Source organism: Brachionichthys hirsutus, chromosome 20 (assembly GCF_040956055.1).
Source record: "Brachionichthys hirsutus isolate HB-005 chromosome 20, CSIRO-AGI_Bhir_v1, whole genome shotgun sequence".
Lineage (NCBI taxonomy): Eukaryota > Metazoa > Chordata > Actinopteri > Lophiiformes > Brachionichthyidae > Brachionichthys > Brachionichthys hirsutus.
The window spans coordinates 6,772,955-6,797,769 of NC_090916.1; the positions used below are offsets into that span (position 1 = coordinate 6,772,955).

At 46.6% G+C, this 24,815-nt stretch overlaps 1 protein-coding gene across 1 annotated transcript in view; it reads left to right on the forward strand.

Annotated features, from left to right (window-relative positions):
* Window positions 1-24,551, forward strand: part of enah (ENAH actin regulator) — a 35,307-nt gene extending 10,756 nt beyond the window's left edge. The window contains exons 4-13 of the mRNA XM_068754175.1: window positions 5,073-5,145; window positions 12,889-13,202; window positions 16,947-17,269; window positions 17,558-17,700; window positions 18,062-18,110; window positions 18,788-18,839; window positions 19,071-19,137; window positions 20,970-21,054; window positions 21,527-21,584; window positions 21,687-24,551. Of these exons, the coding sequence (XP_068610276.1) occupies window positions 5,073-5,145; window positions 12,889-13,202; window positions 16,947-17,269; window positions 17,558-17,700; window positions 18,062-18,110; window positions 18,788-18,839; window positions 19,071-19,137; window positions 20,970-21,054; window positions 21,527-21,584; window positions 21,687-21,724 (1,202 nt within the window). The 3' untranslated portion in view covers window positions 21,725-24,551. The remainder of the gene's footprint in view (window positions 1-5,072; window positions 5,146-12,888; window positions 13,203-16,946; window positions 17,270-17,557; window positions 17,701-18,061; window positions 18,111-18,787; window positions 18,840-19,070; window positions 19,138-20,969; window positions 21,055-21,526; window positions 21,585-21,686) is intronic.
* Window positions 24,552-24,815: the final 264 nt, after the last annotated feature.

The window sequence follows — 24,815 nt, forward strand, 5'->3', positions numbered from 1 at the left end:
GATCCTCTCTGCCATGTTACTGAGATAATGTAACGGGGCCAGCAGGTTGGGATCAAATGTCTGGGCTTTATCCGTAGTGGGTGAGGAAAGCGAGAGGTATGGATTTCAGACTCCTCCTCCCCTTCTAGACAGCCTGACTCCCCACAGCACCAAAATACCAAATACCCCCAACATGGAGGGCACGGCAACGTAGTTCAAGGAAAGTCAGAATGGGCTGCTGCGTTCGCATCAGTCTCTAAAGTCTCTGACATAATTCATTGCTAGTTTGGGAACGGATAAGTCCTGATCAGGACAGTCGCCCTGTGATGATGCTCATCACATTTGTCTTTTCTCTTGTGTTTTTGTTCCCGTGTCATTTGTTTTTCAGACGAGGTTTTCTATCTTGACTGAAGGGTGCGTTTGGGCTCGGAAGGATTTGGTCGCGTTTTAGTGAAAACAGCAGATTTTGTTTTTCCACCCATATTTTTAACATTCCCTGATGCGGTTCGGTAACATTTTAATTACACAAAAAAGACTTAACCAATTTCCATAAAGCTTTGTGGGGGGGGGGGGTTGCCTGGGCCAGGAAGTCCAAACAGATGTGTGGGGATTGCAAGCCTTGGCTGACGTCTGAACTCTGCATCAGGCGCTTCCAGTTTAATACCAGATTCAAGGTTCTCCGTTGGGGTTCTCCGATGGGATCACCCCGATGCATCACATTTCGACTTTTTCATAGACCTTGTCCTTCTTGCAAACACAATCACGGAGGATTTGCTATTCTGTCATTCAGGCAATGACATCATGACCTAAACGGGATACAAGATGTGGCGTCTGACTTTTGAGAAATGCGCCTCCCTGTAATCCTGCTGTTCTGCGTTTTCCAGGCGGTCTAAATTAGCCTGGCTGCGGACGTATGTCTTACAGTCAGGTTTACTTTGACACGGTGAAGACAGCTGGAATTCGCTTTTGCATTTTTTTTTTCCACAGGAGCCTGCCTGCGATTTGCCGTAAGTGTGTGTGTGTGGGTGTGTGTGTGTGTGTGTGTGTGTGTGTCTGTGTCATTCAGCTGTGTGAAGTGTTGGCTGGCATCGGTTCCCACTGGAGCCTCTTGTGCTGTTAAAGTAGCGGCGTACAGAGAATTGATGCTAACTTGCAGCTATTTATTGACAGAACACAGAGGTGCATTGAAGCAAAACATGGCAGCCGTGCCAGCGAGTTTCCTGCGTGTTTTCTAAGTCTGCTCGGTATTGCCGTCTGCTATTCGCAACGCTGTGTTATTTTTCTTTAATAGTTTAATCGAGTAACTTATATTAAAGGAACTATTGTTCCCCATATATCCTCTCTACACTTTTAACATTCCAATTTACTTGAGTCTTCATTATTTAAATTAAAATATCTCCACCACTGCATCCTTTCGGGTCACCCTTGTCCTCTCATCCACATAAAGGTGCCTTTTACAGCTTGTTCTAGCAGTTAGCTTTTCCTAGCACCGCTTCATCTCCTTAAATAACCCTTGGTGCATATTCCCTTGGCGCTCTGAGCGGGATGTTTTTCCAGTGCTGCTCCTTTGATGTATATATTTACATTAGAATATCTCCATTCTCCCACTGAGCTACACAAACTCCTCCAAAATGACCAAAAACATTTGCCATTAATCGGCAGAAAAGTTAGCCAGCGCTGCTCCTCATCTCATGGAGGTGACCCCGCCCTGCTCGGGGAAGCTTCTGTGATCAGATCAGAAGGAATCATTTAAGTAAGAGGCTTTTATGTGAGGCATAGAAACACACAGAGAGTTATTGAGGGCAGCAGCGTTGTGCCCTTCTCTTTATCCACTTTATGAATAATAGATTGGATCCAGGAAGTACAATCTGCTGACCAACCCACCAGGTGGAGTCCTACTGTACCACATCCTCTCTCTCTCTCTCTCTCTCTTTCTTCCTCATCCTTTGTCCCCGTCTCTCACATCATCCTCCAGCTTCTTCTTTCTCTCTCTCTCTCTCTCTCTCTGCTTCCTGTGTTCTCCCATCCCTCCCACTCTGCATCTCTCCCTCTCTCTCCCTTCGTTTCCCATCAGTTAGAATCTGTTTGGCGAACTGGCACAAAGAACGACAGCATGTCGCCGTCATTTTTAAAGGTATACCGGCGGGATGTTAAAGCGTCAGCGTTTGGAGGATAAAGAACTTTGCTCTGGCAGTAAAAAAAAAAAGAAAAAGGGGGTTCTATGCTTTATTGATTAAAACTTTCTCCTCTTTTCTTGGTGGAACTTCATGAGCATCACTCTGAGAGAAGTATCAGTGCGGATGATGCGGCGCTGAGGCACAGGAAACTGAAAGGAAGAACCTCAGAAAGGCTGAACTATGGTTTTGTATGCGAGCTCCCAGGATTGCAATGGGGGAGCTGGCAGCGGGGCGGTGGTTGCACTGAGGCCTGGCAACGGGTCCGACGGTACCCCACGCGGACTGTGGCGTTATGTGTGCTGCCAGCGGAGGCCCACACTCACGCTGACTTCATGTACGTATTCAGCAGCGATGGGGCAGACTGGGATTTAATGGCCGGGAATCGTATCGTTTGACTCTTGTCTTCTCAACCTTGCCTCTGACTGCTTTCTGTGCCCTACTTAGTCTTTTGAGATATGATCTGCTCTATCCTCCCGCTGAGGAGAGGAGATATCTCCGTCCTTGAGGTGTATTTTGGTGCCAGATAGTGAAATCATAACCAGATTAATAGTGGAGAACAGCCAAGATTGCGAAAAGGTATCTATAGCGTGACTCTGAGCCATTCTCTGTTTTATCTTTCTTTCCCAGCACCGTCAGACGGTGCTTTTTGGGGAGTGGCCCGAGCCTAAGTGCTGCTGCTGTGGCTAAATTAATCAATTCCCTTCCATTTGATGAGAAAGGAGCACGACGCCGTCTGTCTCTAGCAGGAACCTTGAGAGTCAGCGTGCTCGCTTGAAATCGTTAAATTAGGATACCACGAGATGATTGTTTCTTGTTGTGATCCGATCTTAAGCCTTAACGGGCTTGCAGGGCTGCTATCTGCATTCTATCGCTAATACATGAGCCTTATTAGAGCGGACTGGAACACAATTACACTCGCAGGCAGAGGGAGATGGAGACAGGAAGCCACGTCCGGCAATTATCCTCACTAATATTGACAGCCTGTGGAAGGGAAACCATTGAGATGGTAATGGATGAAAGGTTGGGACGATCGGGCCGGATGCATAAATGGTTATTCTGTGTTTCTTCATTCATTTGTATTCCTTGAGAAGATGTTAACTGATATAATATCCATTAATGCTTGTCTTGTCTTCTGCAGTTTAGTCTTTTGTTGTAGCAGAAAGGTTTCTCACTTGAAAGCATCAAGACATTCAGAATTATGTCATGATAAAGAAAAAGAGAGGCGCTTCTGGGGGGAAGGTCCGGAGTCGGTCACGGCGGTGGGACTGGACCCAAGCAGCGATGGACGCTTGAACTCAGCACTCCACGATGTAGGATGGCTATTCTCTCCGGCACAAAGACATCGTCCAGATAAAAGCTCTACAAATGTGACACTCGAGCTCCGTGAATAGGTTCTGTTCAGACCGAGGCGATCCAGTCTTTGTCTTCTGTCAGCGGCTCCCAAACGTAATCATGTCGAGGGCCTTGAAACCGGAACAAAAACCCCGGCTGATAAGAACAATTTTTTTCTGCTGTAAGATCTTTTATAAAAGAAGGTGTTTGAAACAACAAAACTACTCTGACCTTTGACCTCAGGGTTACTTTCATATTTTTATTTTTATTTTGGTGCCCCCATCGACTCCCACACTGGCTTCTAGTATTTAAACATTTCATTCGTCATATTGTCGACCTGTTTGAGGTTGTCAGACATTTTGAAATGACATTTTAATTGTCCTTAATGACAGACGCCTGTTACGTAACGCCTGTTGAGTCCTCGGCTCCGGTTTTCAGCTGCACCTCCTCAACGCTCCGTCGGCTTCTCCTCAGTGTTTGCTGCTCAGGGGCTCAAACAAATCACACTTAAATATCGGAGTCACAGCTTTGCTGTATTTTCTAAACGGTGCTGTCAGACTCGCCTGCTGACCCCCTTTCTCTTGCCTTGCGCCTTACAACACACGCCCAGAGAGACGCCTGCTATCTATCGGGAGGAATCCACTCAGATGAAACACAAGACGCTTTATCGTTACAGTTTGTTTCAGCCTGAAAGACGAGGAGTCCAGTCTTTTCACCGCTTCTCGTGGGACATCTCTTGTTCTGAGGCAGAACTTTCTACTTAATAACACATTCAACATGGGTCCCGGGCCCCCGCACTGACTCATCAAACTGGACTTTTCTGTGACTCTACTGGTTTCCAGTAACTCGTAAACAAGCCCAAGGTCACGTCAAAGGAGCACATAGAGCACCTTCGTGCGTCTCCATTTCCATCCCAGATGTTCATCTTTGCAGCCTTTTGTATTTGTCTGCGCAGCCACGGTGTTTCCGGGAATGCCCCCCCCCCCCCCCCCTCCCCCGGCGAACATTGAGCACAAGTTTCCAGACGACTTCCAAGGTTTGATTGGTCCTGCGATTTTAGAATCGCCGTGGTTCACGTTTCACAGTCGCTGGTTCAGATGATTGGTTCCGTTGAGAATGTGAAGAACTTCAGTGTTGTCAGTCCAGACGGCTAACACCTGGCTGAATGGTAACTGTAGGTGTGTGTGTGTGTGTGTGTGTGTGTGTGTGTGTGTGTTTGATGATACACAAAGGGAGACGGAGCGCATGCCGGTCCATCTGTCCCGGTTCAGGTTTCACAGAAAACTCGACTCATTAGCAAGAATAAATTAGTGATGTCTGGGTTAGTCCTTGTGCCGAAGGCCGCTGAAGCTACATCAGTGTGTGTCGACGGGCCTCCGAGTTTATCTTGTTTTCTGTTATAGGTTTGCAGTTTTTAAAGTGAGGAATCGACTCTGGCTATTTAAATGCAGACATTTCAATGAAAACTGAGGGGAGATAAAGTCTTCTGGAGTTTTTTTTATTTATTGTTTTGTTTATTAAAGTTTTATATCAAGAATTGTTTTTTGTAATGATGCAGAGCTTCCTGTTTGTCGCCCTCTACAGGCCCAACGTTGCCTAGGCAGAGCCCACAGGTTCAGAATGGGCCAACACAAGAGGAGATGGACCAGCAGAGAAGGTAAGAACCTCACACACACACACACACACACACACACGCAAGAATCTCGGTGTGTTCGTCTCGCTTTCGCCCATCTCCCTCTGCTTGCGTGTCTTGTCTTGGATTTCAGAATACATTCCTATTTACGGTCGATCTATCGGCATCTCACACAGACTCAAACACAGATGTACTTGAGCCAAGCGGTGGACGCTCGAGTTGTTTTTCTTCTCCATACAAGGCGAGTCTTTCTCTCGGCTAATAATGAGGCTCTGGAGCAGCACGCTCAAACATCCACAGAGAGAACCGTGTTAATGCAGGCCAGCTGCTGGCCACGTTTCCCAACCTGCTCACCACAAAGCCTTCATTAGAATGAATTGCAAAGGTTCACACAGCAGGAACGTGGACACAAAACATGGACACAAACTGTGTGAGCATGATAGCACGCAACATTACTTCTCTATAAGCGTGTATCCGCACAGTGGCGGCGTTGAACCCAGCCAGGGATGGCATCATGGGTATTTTTTAATTCGATGGTGGAGGCTGAACATTTTATATTCGCCCACTCCTAGCAGGACAAAATCCACAGTACAACATAGTACACAGAGTTTGTCCTTGCATCAATATCTTTAATTGAGATGAGGACATGAGATCCAATTCATTGACGCTTTGTCTCATCTTCAGGGGTTGGAAAGCTACGTGATAAATTCATTCAGAAATGAACTGGGTTGCTGGAAAGAAACTTTATACAGCCACATTTTCTGAATTCATTAATTATTTTTCTTGCGGTAAGCTTTGGCAGGACAGATGTGGCCACCAATTGACGCTTAGCGGCGTGTGGGATGGGGAAAATAATCACGGCGGTTAAAATGAGGGATGGACTTCCGTGTTTTTGACTTTCTCATCGTGGATTTCATATTAGCGTTTGACACACAATGAAAATACTTAGAATTCAAACACCATATTAAATGATCTGCGGGTTTGTGTTGCGTTTTAGTACGAAGTAACTCTGAACCTCACGTGGCGTCTGGCGGATCGTGTCCCGCGTTCTCCCCGGACATGTCTAAAGGATGACACGATGAATGTTTTAACGTCCTGTAATCTCTATTTGTGGGTTTCTCTCTCTGTCATTCACACACGCTGAGAAGCATTCTTCAGGTGTGACTCAGCCGTTCTTGTAATTCTGTTCGCGGTGAACTTTGTTCCTAATGGATGCGGCTGCCAGCAATCAGTCCACTCTCTTTCCTTTCCTTCTTCCTCCCCCCTTTTTTTTTTGCTTTCTTAGTATCACGCCTTTGTCTCCGTCTATTTTTGATTTGCTCCTCTGTTCCGGTCACACTCCATATTTAGCTGGAGGTGACAGACAAGCATGGACTGAGGGTCATCTGCTGATAACGGAGGCCAGCGTCCGCCTGGTTGTGACTGTCCACCAATCAGAGGATGCGTTTCTGACTCCTGATCCCTCCCCCCCCTCTGTCGGCTATCATCTCTTCACCCGGCTGGACTTTTAGAAAACGCTTTCCGATGTCACAGCTAATGCTTCAGCCGTCTCACCTCATTTAGTCTTTTGGATCCTTTCATCGGGAGTGTGTGACTCGCAGGAGAAAAGAAAGCTGCACGGATGGAGTGTTTACAAATTGGAGTGAGAGTGATGTTCCTTTTTCCCGTTCCTCTCTGCTTCATTAGGGGAGATCAGTTTACCAATAAATGGAGCGCCTCTCTTCCCACTGTGCATCTCCACCCTCGTCTGTGGGAAGACTGGAAAACTCAAACCGCTCTCTGATGGGGTGTTTCCACTGAGAGAAGTCAGATCTGACGCGCCATCCTCCTTTCCTTCAACCTCTTCTTTATTCTGCGCTGTAGATGGATGAGGAGGTGGATTACGCTGCCGCATCAGCGATTGATGGACGCGTTTTCTGCATGAACAGGTGGATTTATGGACTGGGGGGGGGGGGGGGGGGGCGAGCGGAGAGCCCACCTGATCAGTAACGCAGGGCCGCTACCCTCAGATTAAAAAAGACGTGAGCTGGAAATAAGATGTTGTATAAATAGCTGTGTGGGAGCGAGGGAGTGTGTGTCAGAGGAGAGAGGAAATGTATGAAGGAAATGAGATCAAAGCCAATCTGTGTGCTGCATCTGCTTTCCTCAAACGAGAGTCGCTGCTTTTATGAGCGCGCACACACACACACACACACACTAGCATTCAGTTAGGGTTGTGTTAGTAGGGCATCTGGCACATTGATCACACTCTTGGGTCCCCACTACAGCAGATCCAACCAGAAAGCATTTCCTGGTTCTATCAGCCAATCACGTGAGCCGCTGAGCTCTGCCCAACAAACGTCCCGTGACTCCGATTTTCCCAAAAGCTTTAACGAATCATGTTTCTCTCAAGAACGAATTATTCCACGTCATGGCAGTATTGCAGTTTCAAATCGGATAGGATTATTATTTCATTGTCTCTGTGTCATTTAGTTTTTTTTTCTTGCATGTTCTAATCATTTAGTCTACTTCCCATTGCAGCATCTAATGATTGTACTGCTGGCTACTAATCCGGTGCAATAGTATCTTTGCAATTCGTTGATCTCCATACCTTTTACTGCACCCCCTGCACGACCTCATTTGCATTTTGTCGATGCAGCCTTTCTCCTCTTTCTGTTTCTTGGCTCTCAATTTGTTGAGCTGCTGCTAATAGTGCCCCAAATCTTGTCTGACTTCTCCTCGGAGCGACTCTGCTGCAGTAAGTTATTATAAACGGACAGGAACACGTGTACGTGTGCATGTATGTCAGCATGCAGGGATTCAGGCTGTGCCACCGCCCACACTCTCAGCAACGGTTTCCCTGGCAACTCTTGTGCAGAAGGCAGCTTTCCACGGCTTTGGATCCTGTGACGTTCTCCTGCTAAGCAAAGAGGAACCTGCATGGAGGGCAAACCTGTTTCAGCTTCACCTGCCAGAGGCAGTTGGTGCAGAGTGATTCAAGTTGAAGTGTCCCCAGATAGAATCCACAAAATCATGCTGCTTCTGAACTCTTTGATATCCTTTCTGCAGCGAAAGTGACGGGGCATTAATCCAGCTAGCTGTCAGGCTAACGGGGAGGTCTGGTTTTTTTTTTTTCTTCCACTAGATTTCTATCTTCTTCTGCAAAAGGTATCTTATTTTTCTTCCCTGCCCTTGCATTGCTTGAACAATTTTATGTTGTTTATTTCTTAACCAATCAATGATTAGCAGCTACATTTACATTTTGTCAGGAAAGTCAATTTTAATGTTTTTTTTGTATTTGTTTAATCCGAAAGTATGGCAAAGCCATTTTTTCCAGTGTAACTCTCCCAGCAGTCGATCTGTCATTCTCTCCCTGACATAAAACCGCTTCCTTAAATAGAATCAAGATGTTAGTGTTCTGAAGTAAAAGAGGGAATTGATCCATAATATAAATGGTAAAATAAAAGTTTCTCTCCATTCAACATTTGAAACTTTAAGAACTATAAAATGTGTCACGATCTAGATGCGTTTGTCCCCTGCCAGAGAATTCTGTCATTGCTCTCTGTTTTCGTGACACTAGATGGAAACCGAAGCTTAACGGTATTAACTTGTAGAAGTAAAAGGCCCTCCACGAAATGACCTTTAACCTTAAACCCTGCTGTGGACGCGATGTTAAACTTGATATTCAAAGCGCTCTCGCTGACAAATGTTAAAGCCGTCAACCTTTTTCCCGAGCAGACACTCTGACCTATCACATAGAGGGGAGAATCGCAGGTGGAGCCAACGACGCCAACCTGAGTGATGTTCTGAGTAAACGCGTGTTTGACAAGCCAACATGTCTGCAGCGAAAAACGCTTTGATCCGCTTCACCCTTTCATCTGCTGAAGGTTTGCTGGCGTTGAAATGTGGCAGCAGAACTGAGCGCTGTCGCCACATTCCTGAAGTGGAGAGGAAAACCTTTGAAATATTAAGCAGCCGACGCCGTTTTGTGTCGAGAGATTCTTGCGGAATAAATCGTAGGCTGTGATCAGGGCTGCCTCTGAATCTGCATTCGCTCCACAGAGATGTGTTTTGTGTGTGACACGATCGCACAACGTCGACTGTGTGGTGAATCCCGTAGGTTTCACCCTGAAGGGCGACAGACTCACACACACACACACACACACACACACACGGACAGATATCCACACACGCCTCAAACGCTTCTCTCCAGACTCCTTATTGTTGGTCTAACTTAGAAACCATTACATTTTGAGAACGATACAGATACTCGTCTGGATTCCCCCCCCCCCCCAAAAAAAATACATATTTTACTTATAATGGAGGCTTAAAAAGAATTATATTGTAAAACAAAGATTCAATTCACTCACAAATCACAGTCATGAAAGGGTCCGACATGAACGATCACACAAAATGTCTTCTGGATCTGATCCAGAATGAGGTCGGGGAAAAAATATTACATTTTAACATTGAAAACTCCATTTATGGCTTCAAAAATCAGTTAAAAATACTCACAAACTCTGATTCACTTTTAAATAAACCACCCTGCCAAACGCAGTTCATTCTAGCAGGAATCCCAAAAGGGAGTTAATCGACTTCCTGATTGTCCTTTCAGGCCCAAAGTTCTAAAAAGCCTTTCAGACATTGATCAACAACAGCGCAGCCATTTAACTACACAAAAGAATCCCCAATTAAATAACGATTCAGCGAGCCCGCCCTCTCGCCACGCCGGTGGTAAATGGATGAACCTGACGACATTGTGGCTGAAAGATGAACAGCCTGAGACGTCGGCAGCTCGGCGATGCTGATTGGGGAACTCTCGTTCTCTGCACGTCTGAAGCGGATCGGAAGCCAACGGATGTGGTTTCAGCCAGCCGCTGATCAAGTCACAGAGGTTTAGTTATTGTACTTATTTCCTTCTGCACGCTTCAATCATAAAGGAAAAGGGTGTACCTGCTGGGATTTTAACATTTTAACGTTTCTGGTTTTGGAGAAGAACACTCACCTTTGGAGTCCAGAGCAGAACTTTAAAACATCTACTTCCTGCTGACGCATAAAACATATCCATGCTATTTAAAAAATATTTTGGGTTGTGTGCGTTTCCATAGCAACAGCATATACCTATTCTCAATAAAACAGCAGCGTTCTTTTTTTCAAGCACATTGTGTAAACTGAATTCTTTCCTCGACCAGAGGCTCTGATGGGACGATTTATTTCCATCTGACTGCTAAACCAGAAGAGATTGGGTTCATGCAGGTGCACGGTTAAATGCGGGTGCACGTTTAAATGCATTTGCATTGGCAGGAGTTTGCGTGTCTGTCCGAGTGGTTTTTTGCGCCGTTGCTTTTGCCATATTTAATCTTTGTACATTCCTCATAAAGATGTCTCTGTTCATCCTGTGGCTGCACCTATAAAATAAATTTGTATAAAATCAAAAATCAAAAAAAACAGATCACTGGCATCGCATCATCTTCAGCTTCCTCTTAATCCAATCCACATATGGATGTTAAATAGGAAAGATGCCGTTGTGACTGCGTTTGGCTGCTGGTTGTTGGAAGTTCAGTCTTTGAATAGAAAAGAGCAACATTAAGAAAAAAGTGTCGCCTTTCGTGCTGCATTTAATGGTGAAGCTGCTTTTACACTGCAGACGGGCAACTCTGGAGCTAATTTGCTATTGGAGGGGATATTACTGGAGATGAGGGGACCCCCCCTTTGATGAGACTGTAAAACCCTCAGAGATGTGGCTCTGTCACGCTTCCATCGGCAGTAAATCCGGGTTAGCCCCGTGTTTCTGTAATTACATCGGTGAGACACGGTGAGAACCGGCTTTGTGTGTGTGTGTGTGAGTGAGTGAGTGAGAGAGCAACCATCCAGAATTGTGTGTGATCTTACCCACCGAGTTCTCACGGTGTCTTTCCCCCGGGCCGCTTCTTCCAGCTCTTCCAGGGGCGGGGGGGTCCCGAGGCGTTCCCAGGCCAGCCGTGGTCTCCTACCGGTGGGACGTGCCCTGAACACCTCACCGGGGAGGCGTCCGGGAGGCATCCTAATCATCTGTTGTATAATCACCCCCAGACTGACTCTTATTCTGAGAGGAATCCGGGGGGGGGGGGGGGGGGGTACCGTTACAGCTGACCTGGCACCCGTTTAATGTTGGTCCTTTCATGCACACATGATAGTAGCATTAGCATTAGATTTATCAGGGTGGTTTATTTACAGAGTTTGGTGTGATGACAAAGCGTGTTTGTGTATTTGACATTGACGACAGTGACGCTGTCTCTCATTGGTTCGTCACAATGGCCTCAAGCAGGAGGCGGCTTGTTCCCACAGCTGAGAAAATCAGCAACACCCACTGGTCCAAACATGTCCTGAGACGTGTGTGTGTGTGTGTGTGTGCGTGTGTGTGCGTGTGTGTGTGTGTGTGTGCGTGTGTGTGTGTGCGTGCGTGTGTGTGTGTGTGTGTGTGCGTGCGCGTGTCACCACCAGTGCAGATGGAAGCAAAGGGACTGAGTGTTTGCATGATGCAATATTTATGCTGATGACTGACTTTTAGCGGCTCGTCAGCTTTCAACACAACAGAATGAGTGAGAACCGACAACTTGACAGGTTTCGACCTGTTACCTGTGTGTGTGTGTGTGTGTTGGCTTTAGCCCTAATTCCCACCGTCTCATCGTATAATCTACGAACGGAACGCTCGCTCCATTTGCAGCCAGTGACGGGACAGTCGGTGCCTTCCAATGAAATTAGAGATTTCCTGGGAACCGTGTGTGTGTGAGCCTGACAGATCACAACCTCCCCCTGTTTACATCTATTAGTTCACTCATTCCTGACAATACACCCTTTAGCACTATTTATTTGTTCATAAATTTCTCTCACTCGAGCTGCCAGTCATCGTCAGGAAGGAAAGATTGTGCTTTTCAGTCTGATACCTGAGACTTTATTTATACGAGAGTGGAGCGGCTTAAAAGGTTTTTCTGTTCCGTGTTCGGCTATTTCTTGGACTTCTGCATTTTTTCCACATGCATGCAGAGACCTCATAGATTGCTGCGTGGTTGGAAACAACCACTGCTGCCGTCTGATGACACCTAGTGGCCAAACCTTTACCTGCAGGCACAGTTTGAAGGCTTCAGGGAAAACCTCCCTGAAGATATTTAAATTATTTCATTTTGTATACAATCACCCCTAATATTTTATTATTGGTGTTTTATGATGTTACTTCCTGTTTTTAATATCATAATTTCTACTCTGTGTATCACGACCTGGACTTCATTTAATTTCCTTTCACGCATTAATATTTTCTAAATATAAACACGCTGCCGCGATCAACATCAGATGCAGTGATTTTGCATAATAAATTATTTCCCCCTCCCTTTATTTTATGTTTCCTTTTTGCAGCAGGGTTCAATCGTGAGAAGTTGTTCACCGCAGGCAGCCGTCGACTCGATGTGTGTGTTTTCAGTGTGCCCAGATTTGAGTAGAGCCGTTTGCCGTTGCATAACGGCTTGGCTAGTGTGTCTAAAAACAGTCATTACATAATGAAACATCTTATGTAATGACAACAGTAATTGCCTGTGGGTCAGGAGGGTCAAGTATTTCTATCTATCCCACCTTATCTCAACACACTTAGCATTGGTGGATTAAATGTTTTTTGCAAAGGTCATGTCTGGGTCTTTCCTTCAAAAAGGAGAGAGAGGAGAGAAGCTTCATTGTGAATTCCTAAGTGGCAACAGATGCTAATTGTGAATTGTCCTGCTCTTTCTTCCCTCCTCTGCTCTCTCCTCTCCTTTCCAGGCAGCTTCAGGAGCTGCAGAAGCAGAAAGAGATGGAGCTCGAGCGTCAGGAGCGGGAGCGCCTGGAGCAGGAGATGCTGGAGCGCGAGCGTCAGGAGCGCGAACGTCAGGAGAGCGAGGCGCAGGCGGAGAGGGAGCGGCTGGACCGGGAGCGCCAGGAGCAGCAGGATCGCGCCGAGCGCGAGCTGATGGAGAGGGAGAAGGAGAAGGAGAAGGAGGAGAGGGAGCGGCTGGAGAGGGAGCAGCAGGAGCCGTTGGACAGAGAGCAGCAAGACTGGGAGAGAGGGAGACGCATCTCCAACGCTGGTGAGGGATGCGCGCTGTTTTCTGCGCACACACACACACACACACACACACTCGTTTAAAACAAAGCTGATTGCTGCATTGACTTAATAGTGATTGTCAAATATTTGAAAGAGCAGCTTAGTTTCTTCATGAATTCATTAATGGAGGTAGTTTCCTGTTTTAACCTCCAATCTGTGAAGTTTAGACTGAGTTGACTTTCAGTTCGTCGCTTCTGCTGTGTAAGAACTGTTTGAGTAACGGGAACAGACTCGCCGCTTAACGGGAACAGACTCACCGCTTTGAGTAACGGGAACAGACTCGCCGCTTGCTCCGACATGTCGCTAACAATGATGCCCTCATTTTTGGAACAGTTATTTTGTGTTTTCTGCCGTTGCATTTGCTTGACTTTTTGCAGCTTTGACTGATTTTTCCACTTCCTCTTTGCATTGCATTGTGGGAGAATAGGGTCCATCACTAATTTGCTCTCATCGCCTGATGTTTAATGGGTTTTTATTTATTTATTATGATGCAGGAGTTGAATGTTTGCACATTAACTATTGAGACTATTCCAGAGAAGCGATCTAGTATCACAAACATTTAATCTCAAGTGTATAATTATTTTGAATGTATTTATTAAATCCCGTTTAATTTGCAGGAATTTATAGTCTCTCTTCCGGCGTGAACTTTGACACATTACTAGCTCAGATCTAGCCTGTTTCCTGCCGTTGGGACGCAGCTTTCATCTCTGACAGCGATTTGAAATGTGTTACAATTTCTAGCCTGTTGGACTTTTCTGATTGCAAATCGATTTGATGGTGCAGAAGAACCTTCTTGCCCCCCCCCGACTCATAAAGTCTCCTTGAATGCTGGACATGGAACATCAGAAGTCGACATCTTTCGGTCTCCTTTTGCATTTCCCGGTCAGAGCCAGTAGTATTAGCTACCTTATTTAGCGCTAACTTACAGGATGACCCACATTGCTCATCTGCCCATCGGCTGGAGAGGCAATGTGAACAGATTGCCAAGACAGTGGGCCACGGGGGTGGGGGGGGGATGACTGTGTCAGTGTTTAGGGTCGAGTGCATTATTCTTTTAAAGAGCACAGCTGAAAACATCTAATGGGGATGCAATGACGCCGGTGTGCAGCGTGAAAGGAGCAAATGTGCTCGGGTGTTGATCCAACGCCGGTGAGCGTTAGAAGCTTTGACGGTTTGAATCATTTTGAAACTTTACTGCAAAGTATTAAAATACAAAGTGAGATATTCTAACACATCTCAAATCCAGCGGCAGCGAGGAAGAGCCACCGGAAAACACTGAAAATAAGCACACACATGTTCTGTTTGAACATATGAGTCAGAGTGTGTGTGTGTGTGTGTGTGTGTGTGTGTGTGTGTCTGTGTGTAGCAAGGAAATGGAGCAAAAAGAAAAACGTCTTGTCAGATCTTTCATCCTCTGCTCGGAGGGTAATGAGGGCTAACTGCTAGCTGCTAACTGCTAGTCGCTTCCCCTGTTTCACCATCAAACTTCCCGCAGTGAAGCATTCTGGGATTAAATGATTAAATGATCTAACTGGTTTCTATGGTAATCTCTTGCTCCCTTGAGTTATCCTCCTTCAGTCTGTTTCCCCCTCTTCTGTTACCATGGAGACGATGACTTTGCATCTCTGGCTCTGTCCACATGCTAGCACACTAACATAGCGTCACTCAGAGCCCGGACATACACCGAACGGCTAACGGGACTCTGGAATAGCTCTGTGCTGGTTTTTCCTGCTTCACCTGCCCTCTTTTCTCCTCCCTCCCTCCCTCCCTCCCTTCTTCCTTCTCTCTATCCTGACCGGCTGTCTTTCCCCTCTGTGTGCATGACGGCTGTTTCCTTCTTTCTTCCTTCCCTTCTGTGCCGTCTTGTCCGTTGGTTTGTCGTTCGTGTGGCGTGCTCTCAGCCTTCGAAAGCACCCTGTACTCTCCTACTGCTCAGGAGTACAGCAGGACGTCCTCCACGCCCGCTTCTCCATCCACGCCCACCTACCCGGCCCCCGGGGTGCCGCCCCCCTCCTCCACCACTCCCCCGACCCCGCCTCTGAGGCATTCCGCCTCCCGGTTCGCCACCTCGCTTGGCTCCGCCTTCCACCCGGTGCTGCCTCACTACGCCACGGTGCCCCGGCGGCAGCAAGGCTTCCCCCCAGCCCCGCCTCCTCAACCAGCCCCCGCCCCCGCCCCAACTCTACCTCCTCCATCCAAATCTGTGGTGTGGTCAGCCTGCAACTTCACTCCCCTGCCCCCCTCACCCCCTGTCATGATAAGCAGCCCCCCAGGGAAGGCCGCCGGTCCACGGCCGCTCATCCCCATGGCGGCACCTTCCCCTCTCACCCAGAAGCCCCCCTCACCGGCCCCCAACGGCCCCCCCATGTTTCCTGCACCTTCACCCGTGACTATCCCACACAGCCACGCCGCTTTTGGTGTCGCCTGCCCAACTCCGCCACCCCCGCCTGCCACCCCCCCTCTCCTCTCCCCCATAGCTCCCCCTCCGTATTCCTCCTTCGTCTCGTCTCCCCCCTCCTCATCCCTGGCTCCCTCTCCCTCCACAGCGCCCCCTGCCGCTGCAGCCGCCGCCACCTCGGCTGAACTCCTCTCCCTCCCCGTGGGCCTGGGCCTGTCGGGGCCGGGGGAGCGGGACACAGCTCCAGGCCCAGAGCCCCACCCGTCTCAGTGGGGCTCCACCTGTCCACCCCAGCCCCAGGGTAAGGCCTCCAGTCCAGACTCGAGTCTCCCTTCTCTGTCCTCACTGCACTCTGACTAACAGGCTAACGGGGGGGGGGGGGGGGTAGTGTTGCCTCTTTGCCGTTCCTGTATTTTAATTTCCTTTTTTTGTTACTCTCTCTCTATCTGAAGGCTGTTCCAGGTTCAGTCTTCTTAGTGTTTTATAAATGCTTATTTAAATCTGTTATTAAATAAACGAAATGCAAGATTAGCAACATGTGGCTTCACTGACCTTTGCTCTTTGGCTCGTTTTAGCCACAGGAGCTGTTCTGATGACCTTTGACCCCCCCCCCCCCCCCCCAGCGACCTTTAGAAGGTTGGATTAGAATTTGACCTTGTTGTGCTGTGATCAATACTATCACCGATAACTGATCACAGCTTAATGTGATGAGAACTGGGAGTGACATCATCAGATGTGACAGGTTCATATTTATAATGAGATCATCTTATAACGTAATAATTAGCATATAAGTCAGATTGATTCAGATGCCCTCGATACAACCGCTGTCTATGTTCCTTTGTTGGTCTTTTTGTGTTATTTTGAGTGTGTTATTATTTGTGTGTGTGTGTGTGTGTGATTGATGCAATCTTCAGCTGATTATTATCTCTGCTCTGTTTATCAGACTCTGTACCTTCCAGACAAGACTGATCAACTTCTAAATCAATATTTCATGTTCATCTTTGTACTTATCGTGCTTCTTTCATGGGACGGAGAGCTGCATGTTTATAAGCCCTGTTATTACCGCTCACTAACGCTGCATGAAATCAGCCTGGCTGAGATGTGATGCTCCAAGCCGCCGCGCATTCATTGGTCCGTTTCATTTGACGGTTTCACCGTTATTTTATTAACTTCTCCAGACAGTCGTTTTCAGGCTGAGACTGTTTCGTGCTGCTGGGATTTTTAGTTTATAACAGGTTTATAACAGGTTTACACTGGGGTCCGATTTAAGACGTGATGAAATGAAGCTCCCTAAACCTAATCCTCCATCCTTGTGTCCCCCCCTCCCTATCGCCACAGATGGGGTGCAGATACCGGGCTTGACCCCCCCGACCCCTCCCCCGCCTCCTCCCTTGCCGCCCAGCTCCACTGTGACCTCGGCAGCCGCGACCCCGACCACGCCGGCCGGCCACCCTCCTCCACCGCCTCCCCCTCCGCTCCCTCCAACGCTGACTCCAGGTGGGACCCCGCCTCCTCCACCTGGCCCGCCTCCTCCTCCCGGAGCCCCGCCCCCTCCTCCAGCACCCCCACTCCCTGCTGGACTGTTCTCTCCTGCAGAGGACCATCCCGCCTCAGGTCTGGCTGCCGCCCTCGCTGGAGCCAAGCTGCGCAAAGTGCCAAGGGTGAGCACCTGATTGGCTATTGATCAGCGGCAGACCTGATCATCCACGCCGAAACTGGTGTCCACAAACCCGTATGACCAGTGTAAACACTCACACACCTTTTGTTTGTCAGTGCTTGCACAATGTGTTTTCAATAACACAATATTGACACACTCAGCCTTCACTGCTTTCCTTCTATTCACTGTCATTCATTGATTTTTGTTCATATCTATTTAGATCCATATGTTTTTATGTCATTAAATTCACCACCATGACTTTAATTTGTATTTCACATGCTTGTATCTCCAGAGTGACGAGGCAGGGGCAGCTCTGGCAGCAGCCATGTTGGGGACTGGAGGGGCCGCGGGGGCCAAATCTGAAGCCCGAGGCAACGGCCCTCTGCCTGGAGGAGGAGGGCTTATGGAGGAGATGAGCGCCCTATTGGCCAGGAGGTAGAGACGCGTCACGTTTTTGTTGCTTCCAGTAGCACAGATACTGTTTTGGATACTTTTTTGGGGGTTTTCTAAAATTGGAAACGTCCCATTTTGAATAGTTTTTATTTAATTGTAGATTCCATTGATCTTTAATGTTAATGCTACGTTATATTGCATTTGCTCAGCAGCTAAAAATGAAAGGAATTGTTGCACAAAAAAAAGGCTTTTCACTTCAGTGCAGCTACAGTTTGTGCTGGAAGATCAGCAGTTATTCACCCGGGGGAAAAACGGAACAGAAACGTGTATATATGTGTGTGTGACATTCGTACCCCGAACGTTCACAAAGTTTTGCTTGATCCTGGGCTCCCATGTCTTACAGGAGAAGAATTGCAGAGAAGGGCTCCTCACCTGAACCTGACCAGAGATCAGTGAGTGTCATCAGAGGCCTCCTCTTTACTTTACTGCCCACAATAGCCCCTCTGTGGGGCAACACATTCCTACCTGAAACCAGTCCTCAATCTGTGTGATAGTATGCAGATGTTATAACACATTATAGTTTAATGTGCTGTAATATCATAGATACATAACTTTTATTAGCATATCTTTTCCATGCATTGAGATGATGTCGTTATAAATTCATTCCAGCATCACAGTCTCTATTCCACTTATCGGAGTCTCTCTGCAGTTGCCGTCTTCTGTTGCTTATCACCACTGTGTTTTTTATCAGCTGTAATCCATTGTCAGCCAAAGTCTCTACGTCAGCACATGCAGATTAAAAGACCTCCTCCTTCTTGTTCTCCGAGGCTTCTAATATGAAACATCTGCAGAAAGGCTTTAGTTGCATTGGCTGCCTTTCATTTGGCTCCAGGCTGCATACTTTTCATGTTTTCTATATTTAAAAAAAAAAAAAAAAAACATTCCTCACATGGAAATGATTGCTCGGTCAATTTCTTAATATGACAAATGCCATTGCCTGCACATGACAGTCGTGTATGACGTGCACCCTGATAAAATGCCTGAAGATTTAGCCGATCAAAAAACATCAGTGATCCCTGATCGAGTGTGTGACACCTCTGATCTTTGACCTCATCTGTCTGTCCAACAGGACGAGGGCGAGATCAACACGACCCCTAAGATGTCAGCCTGTAGCACGCCAGGTGAGTGTGCAGAGAGACTCGACACACTGGGGGGGGGGGAAGCGCCAGCAGACGGCAGGAATTAAAATGCAACTTCCTACTGGAGACGGAGATCCGAGTTAGCATTGAACTGCTTTAAATAATGATTGCATTGTACTTATTTTATCTTGTAATTTACACAGGAGAGTTTGAAATTGTTTTATGGAAGAGGAGTTTGTTTTTATTATGTTCTTCTTTTCTCTTTTTCTCCAGACATGCCCAGAAAGCCATGGGAAAGAACAAACACCATGAACGGTAGCAAATCTCCAGTTATCGGAAGGTACGCCCCTCACCCGCTTCACGTTTATTTCATTTCTGCTTTTGCCATTTGTGTTTTTGGTAGGTTTAATTTGTTCAATTTGTTTAAATATATTTTTGTCACATCGCCCGGTCCAATGCCAGCGGTGACGCGACTACAGTTCACACGCCCATCGAAAAAACCCTGTTTAAAGCATCAGGCTATCTTTAGCATGATGCACTGCTGGGGCCGTTTAGCACTGGCTAACATCACTAAAGCTTATGTCGCCTTCTCATGTGCATGTTTGATGACACGGATTCACCAACATCTTCAGAGATGGGCAGATCTTAAAACGTTTTTTTACTGTGGTATAAAGCGTCCAGAGTTATTTTACAATAAGCAGAAAGCGGTTTGGACGCCACTGGACCCGTGGACACGCAGGCGGATTCCACGCTGTCGTTTGTAAAGTCGGTGTCTCTGCTGCTCACACAGACGAGAGTCTCCGTGGAGAAATGCCTCGGGAGCAGATTCCTCCAGCAGGTATAAAGAAAAGGCCCTGGACATTTTGAGAAATCTTTTTTCTTAAAAACAGTCTCCTTTTGTTTCCAAGCGAGGTTTGCTGTGCTGGACTTGGTTTTGTTGGGGAGGAGTTATTTCTGAATGCTTGGTGAAGATGTTTGGAATGAATCCTGTGTTCTCTCTCTTTTCTTTTCTAAGTTTACCGATCTGTCGGGGGGGGGGGGGTATTTTTTTCTTTTTATTCGTGCCTTGTGTTGTTTTCTAAAACAGTCTCCGTCTGTCTGTATGAAGCGTGCCTCCCGTGACCCAGTCATGAATTTTGCATGCTGATCTGCAAACTATTTTCTTTCAGAAAAAGGAAATCCATTTTAGTGCGTCACAGTGTGCAACCGCCCTATCTCACTCTCAGACACGAAAACGTGGGCACGCCCAGCTCAGCGTTGTCATGCCACGGCGTTATCATAGTAGCGCCAGAGCAGAGGCAGCAGGCGTACCCAGATAAGAGCTTGCTGGGTGCATGAGTGTGTGCACACACACACACATGCACATTCCTGTTTATTAAAAGTACTTGAAACTTTTATTCTCTGCTGCATTATTAAAGAAAAATCTAATAATCCAAAAATAATCTAAATATGACAAAAAAAATTGAACAAAGAAAAAAAACATTGGAATTGTTTTTGCACATTTATAAATGTGTGTAAACGTTATTTAATCTTTTCAATCAGCAAGTTTACAAATTCATCCTCATCTGTTCAGAGCGTTTGCCCAGCCCATTGCTCCGAAGCGACCCGCTGCAGAGCGCACTTCCTTTCCTTTCACTTCCTGTTTCACTTCCTCTTAAAAAAAAAAGCGATTGGCTGCTGCGTCAGCTTTGCTGCTGACGATTCTCTCGTAGAGTGGCGAGTTTTCTCGCTGCAGCTGCATCGACAGGCTCTCTGTCCCTCATTGTTGGCGTCTTCCTGGCTTATTGCTTTCCGCCAGGTGTGTGAGAGAGAATAAAAGGGGCCAGGAAGCCCAGCTCCACCTTTAATGCACAAGAAACATTTACACAGAAGAGTCTCAATATGTGCATGTCTAGGTGTGTGCATCCGATGACCTGGATTTGGTTCCTAACCACAGTTTTATTGCCAGTTTAATGTGCACACTTATGAAACACTTACAAAGGAAAGATGAGCTCTCTTTGATGTGAGGATGGCTCGGGATCAGTGTTCCATTCCTAGAAGCCTTATGCCTTTCCCCACCAGATGCATACTCTCACCAGATGTTAGTACCCGTTTAGTTGCGGTTAAGGAGGTCACCGCAGGCTCCTTCTCCTCGCCGCTGATCTATTTCGCTATCATTGTGTCCCATCGCAGGCCTAAATCCACTCCGACACCGACTGCATCCTTAAGTGCCAACGGTGTGGCAACAGAAGCCGTCGACTACGACAGATTGAAGCAGGTAGGTGAACGCCTCCGCCTGCCTTTCACATGTTAGGATCAATTCTCATTCTAGCACTGTATGCTATGGGTGGGCTATTTAGCTGATATATACAGCGCTCTATGGTCCAGCTCAACAACTCACCTGATTTCATCTTCTTGATCCACAAGACATTTTTGGAGCTTCACGGTAAAAGTCCTTCTCCTGTACAACTAAATTAAACATTAAACAGACTTGATGAGGCTTGTTAATGTCTTGCTGTCATTAAAGGAGACTTTGGTCCTAATCTCAAAGGGATTATAATCCCTAAAGAGAGAGAGTGCAGGACCTTTTAGAACCTTTTGTCTGTCGGTCTTTCACCCAACCAGTCGGTTTGCATCTCCTCTCGGTTTCATGTGAGCGTCCACGAGAATGGTTTGACCTATTTTTTCTTCTTCATTTTCTTACACGTGAATATATTTTCTAAGGAAAGGTGACTTGTTTTGCTTTTCAGGATATTCTGGATGAGATGAGGAAGGAGCTGTCAAAACTAAAAGAAGAGCTCATTGACGGTAAATGTCGTGTCATGAAGCGCCATCACTCTGCGTCAAAGTTTTCAAAGTCAAAAGCTGATCCCGAGTCAGAAATAACCAAGACTCTGCGTTTGTCCTCAGCTATCCGGGAGGAGCTGGGCAAGTCCAGCACGGCCTAGAGGATCCGAACTCCCTCTCTTCACGGCAGCCGCATCCCCGTGAGCCGACAGACAACTTCTAAGACACGACAACACGACAACACGACTGGAGATGGTTAACAGCAGCGGGACAGGGCGGCGGCGGGAGGCTTGTGACTCTCAGAATTTATTCTACGAAGGCCGGCCCCTCCTGCCGCAGAGGGCATCGCATCCTGGAGGGGACGTTGCACGGTCTGGAAGAGAAGCCGAAGTCTTTATGCAAAGACGATGTGCCTCTCTTTGTCCCTTCATAGCAAGAGAAAACAACAACGATACTATTTTAACCAATCGCGCATAAACGGCAGATGCTGACTCTCGGAAGCAAGACGACACGTTTTAAAGAAGGAAGGTGGGAATGGAAAATAAACCTGTTTCCCATAATGCCATAGGGGTAGCGTGTGAGTGTGTGTGTGTGAGTGAGTGAGTGTGTATGGGGGGGGGGGGGACTGACAGACTGATGAGGTCCGCCACTGCAGGACACTGTAAAGCTTGTCTTCCTTAAATACTATTTTAACCAGAATATGTACAAAAGAAGAGGAAAAAAAAGGTGATTTGGAACAAATGATCTCTCAACCGTGTCTGTTTCAGCATCGATCTACGGCCATATCAAAGTAGCTCAACGATTCAACCTTTGCACGGAACGCTCTCGTCTGTCGCCTCGCCGCCGGGCCAGCGCCATGATGGCGTCATCGCTTTGTTCATACCGCGTGAGTGGCGGCTGGACGTCCCCGCGGAGGACAGCTGCCTGTCAGACAGCAGCCATTGTAGCTCTCTACCAAACTTTATCTGTCAAAAGGAAGTGCTTATTTGTTCATCATGGCCAGACGTGTAGATAGAACCGACTTGTGAAGACTCTCGCCTCCTCCTCCTCCTCCTCTTGCGCATATTCTTTACGAGTCTGCCACGGAAATGCATTACCCGTCACAAATGTCATTACAAGCAATAAGTGTAGCATCTATTTGAAGGCCCAGTCTCCCGAGTCCCAACAGTCATTCGTTTGTGTCTGTCTCTCGCTCTGTCCTTTTTTTTGGCCCCACCCATTGGACAATGCCACTGTGTTCAGTCTACAGCGCAAGGCTGACATGAAGGGGCGTCAGAGCAAAGCTGTACGACAAGATATCACCGTTTACTCGCCATTATTTGCTTTTAAATCCAAATATGGTCTATTATATATCTTTATTTCACAACCGTAATTAATTAAAACACAGAACAACCCCAAATGAGAGCTGCTGTCCATCCGAGGACATGAACGTGCCATTTACTATTTCACCAGTGACACGTTTGCTTCAGATATTTTTCTTTGCCTTTTTTTTTCTCCCTCTGCGCCCTTTTAAATTAGATTTTACATGCATATAAGAAGGGTTCACCATCAAATTGGTGCACGTTGGGACTTTGCGATGTGTTCATGTAAACGATGTAAAGTTGACTTTAGATATGCTCCGTGATGTGTCGTTCAAGTCACAGTTCAAATGGAATCGAGACAATATTTATTTTACGACTTGCTGTGTTTCTGGCTAACTTTCAATGACGGCACTGTTTTTAAATTAAAGGCGGAGTGCCCCTTTAATATCTGATCAAGGGAACCAGATCACGCTTTGCTCGCGTGGCGGGATCCTAGTGAAAGGTTCCGTCAATCGCTGACTGTCGGATCTCATGCGACACAAATGTGTCCGAAAGGGCTTGGATGTTATCACTTTTGCTACAAAATATTTCAGTTTCTCTTTTTTCTTCTTTCTGTCTCTTCTTCTTTTGATCGAGTCAAATTTAGTTGAAAACACTGGCATTTGGGAAACAAATCCATTTCTGCTTTCACAGATGCTACAGATGCTTGCAGGAACTCTCGGCATCCCGATGAGACTCAAGGTCGGTTTCATCTCTCTGTTCATCATCTTTTATAAAACGTCCGGAGAGTTTATAAAGTTGCACTTTACGGACCCCCCCCCCCCCCCCACCCCCCACAGAGCAGTCCCTCATCCTCTGTCGCACCAAAGGATTCAATTCAGCAGTCTCCTGCTAAAAGTCATCACCCTTATCACGCCTTTCTTATTTTTATATCATTTTGTCCAGCGATGAATAAAAGGGAGCGGTCCACCTTTATATGGAATCCTTTGTACGTTTTGATCAAGATAAGTTTTTCTCTGTGTGGCTTGTGCCTTGTTGCATTTAGCATGATGTAAAGGTGAGTAGTAATAATATCGAGGGACTGTCGTTACGATCACCTGCCGTCGTTGCTTTGCTTGTCTTTCTATTATTTTTTCATCCTGGTCATGAGTGTAATGTCTTTGGTACTTTTTTTTCCCCCCAATGTGGAAACCTCTTTATTATTATTTTTACATATGTGTGATTCATTTCCATGAGTTTGTAAGGTTGCTTTTCTTACAGCTCAGAAGTACAATTGAACCTTTTGGAGCATGAGGCTTACAAGGGTTCTAAATGATCTGCACACACATTTTCCAGAACCGGTCCTGATTCTTTTTAAACGTCACAGACGATTTGTATTCAGTGGCTTTGCTTTCTTTAAAAGCTGTTTTGTTATCTGCAGTGAGGTTCAGTCAGCGTTAACGTCGGATCGCTGATGGAACTGTTTCTCGTTGTCCGTAAAACCCAGTGCTCCGATGAGGGAAGTCAAAGGATGGTGAATTTACAGGAATATTTGCAGTTTAATTTGGTTGATCAAGTTTCACGGATGGGTTTCCGAACATAGTCTTTTATCATCTGCATTGTACCATACTGTTCTTATGTTAATTAGTCTTTTCTTACACGCTAACATTGTTTTGTTTGCGCAAATTAAATAAAAATTGCAAAACAAGCTTGTTTGTAATAAGTGACAGATTATCTTGGTCAAATTCAGTGTTTGACTTTATTACAAAATTCTTTACCAAATAATCAGACTCACACAAATATTCTCAAACTTTGGCCACAAAGGGTGAAAATATGTGTATGACTAAAAGAGACCCCCCCCCCCCCCCCCCCCCCCCTTATTGCACATGCAACAGCACTTCCTGTGGGTGGGGTGAGCAGAGGTGTGGCGATGCATCTGGAGTGCATTTGTGGTTTTATGGGATGTTGATCT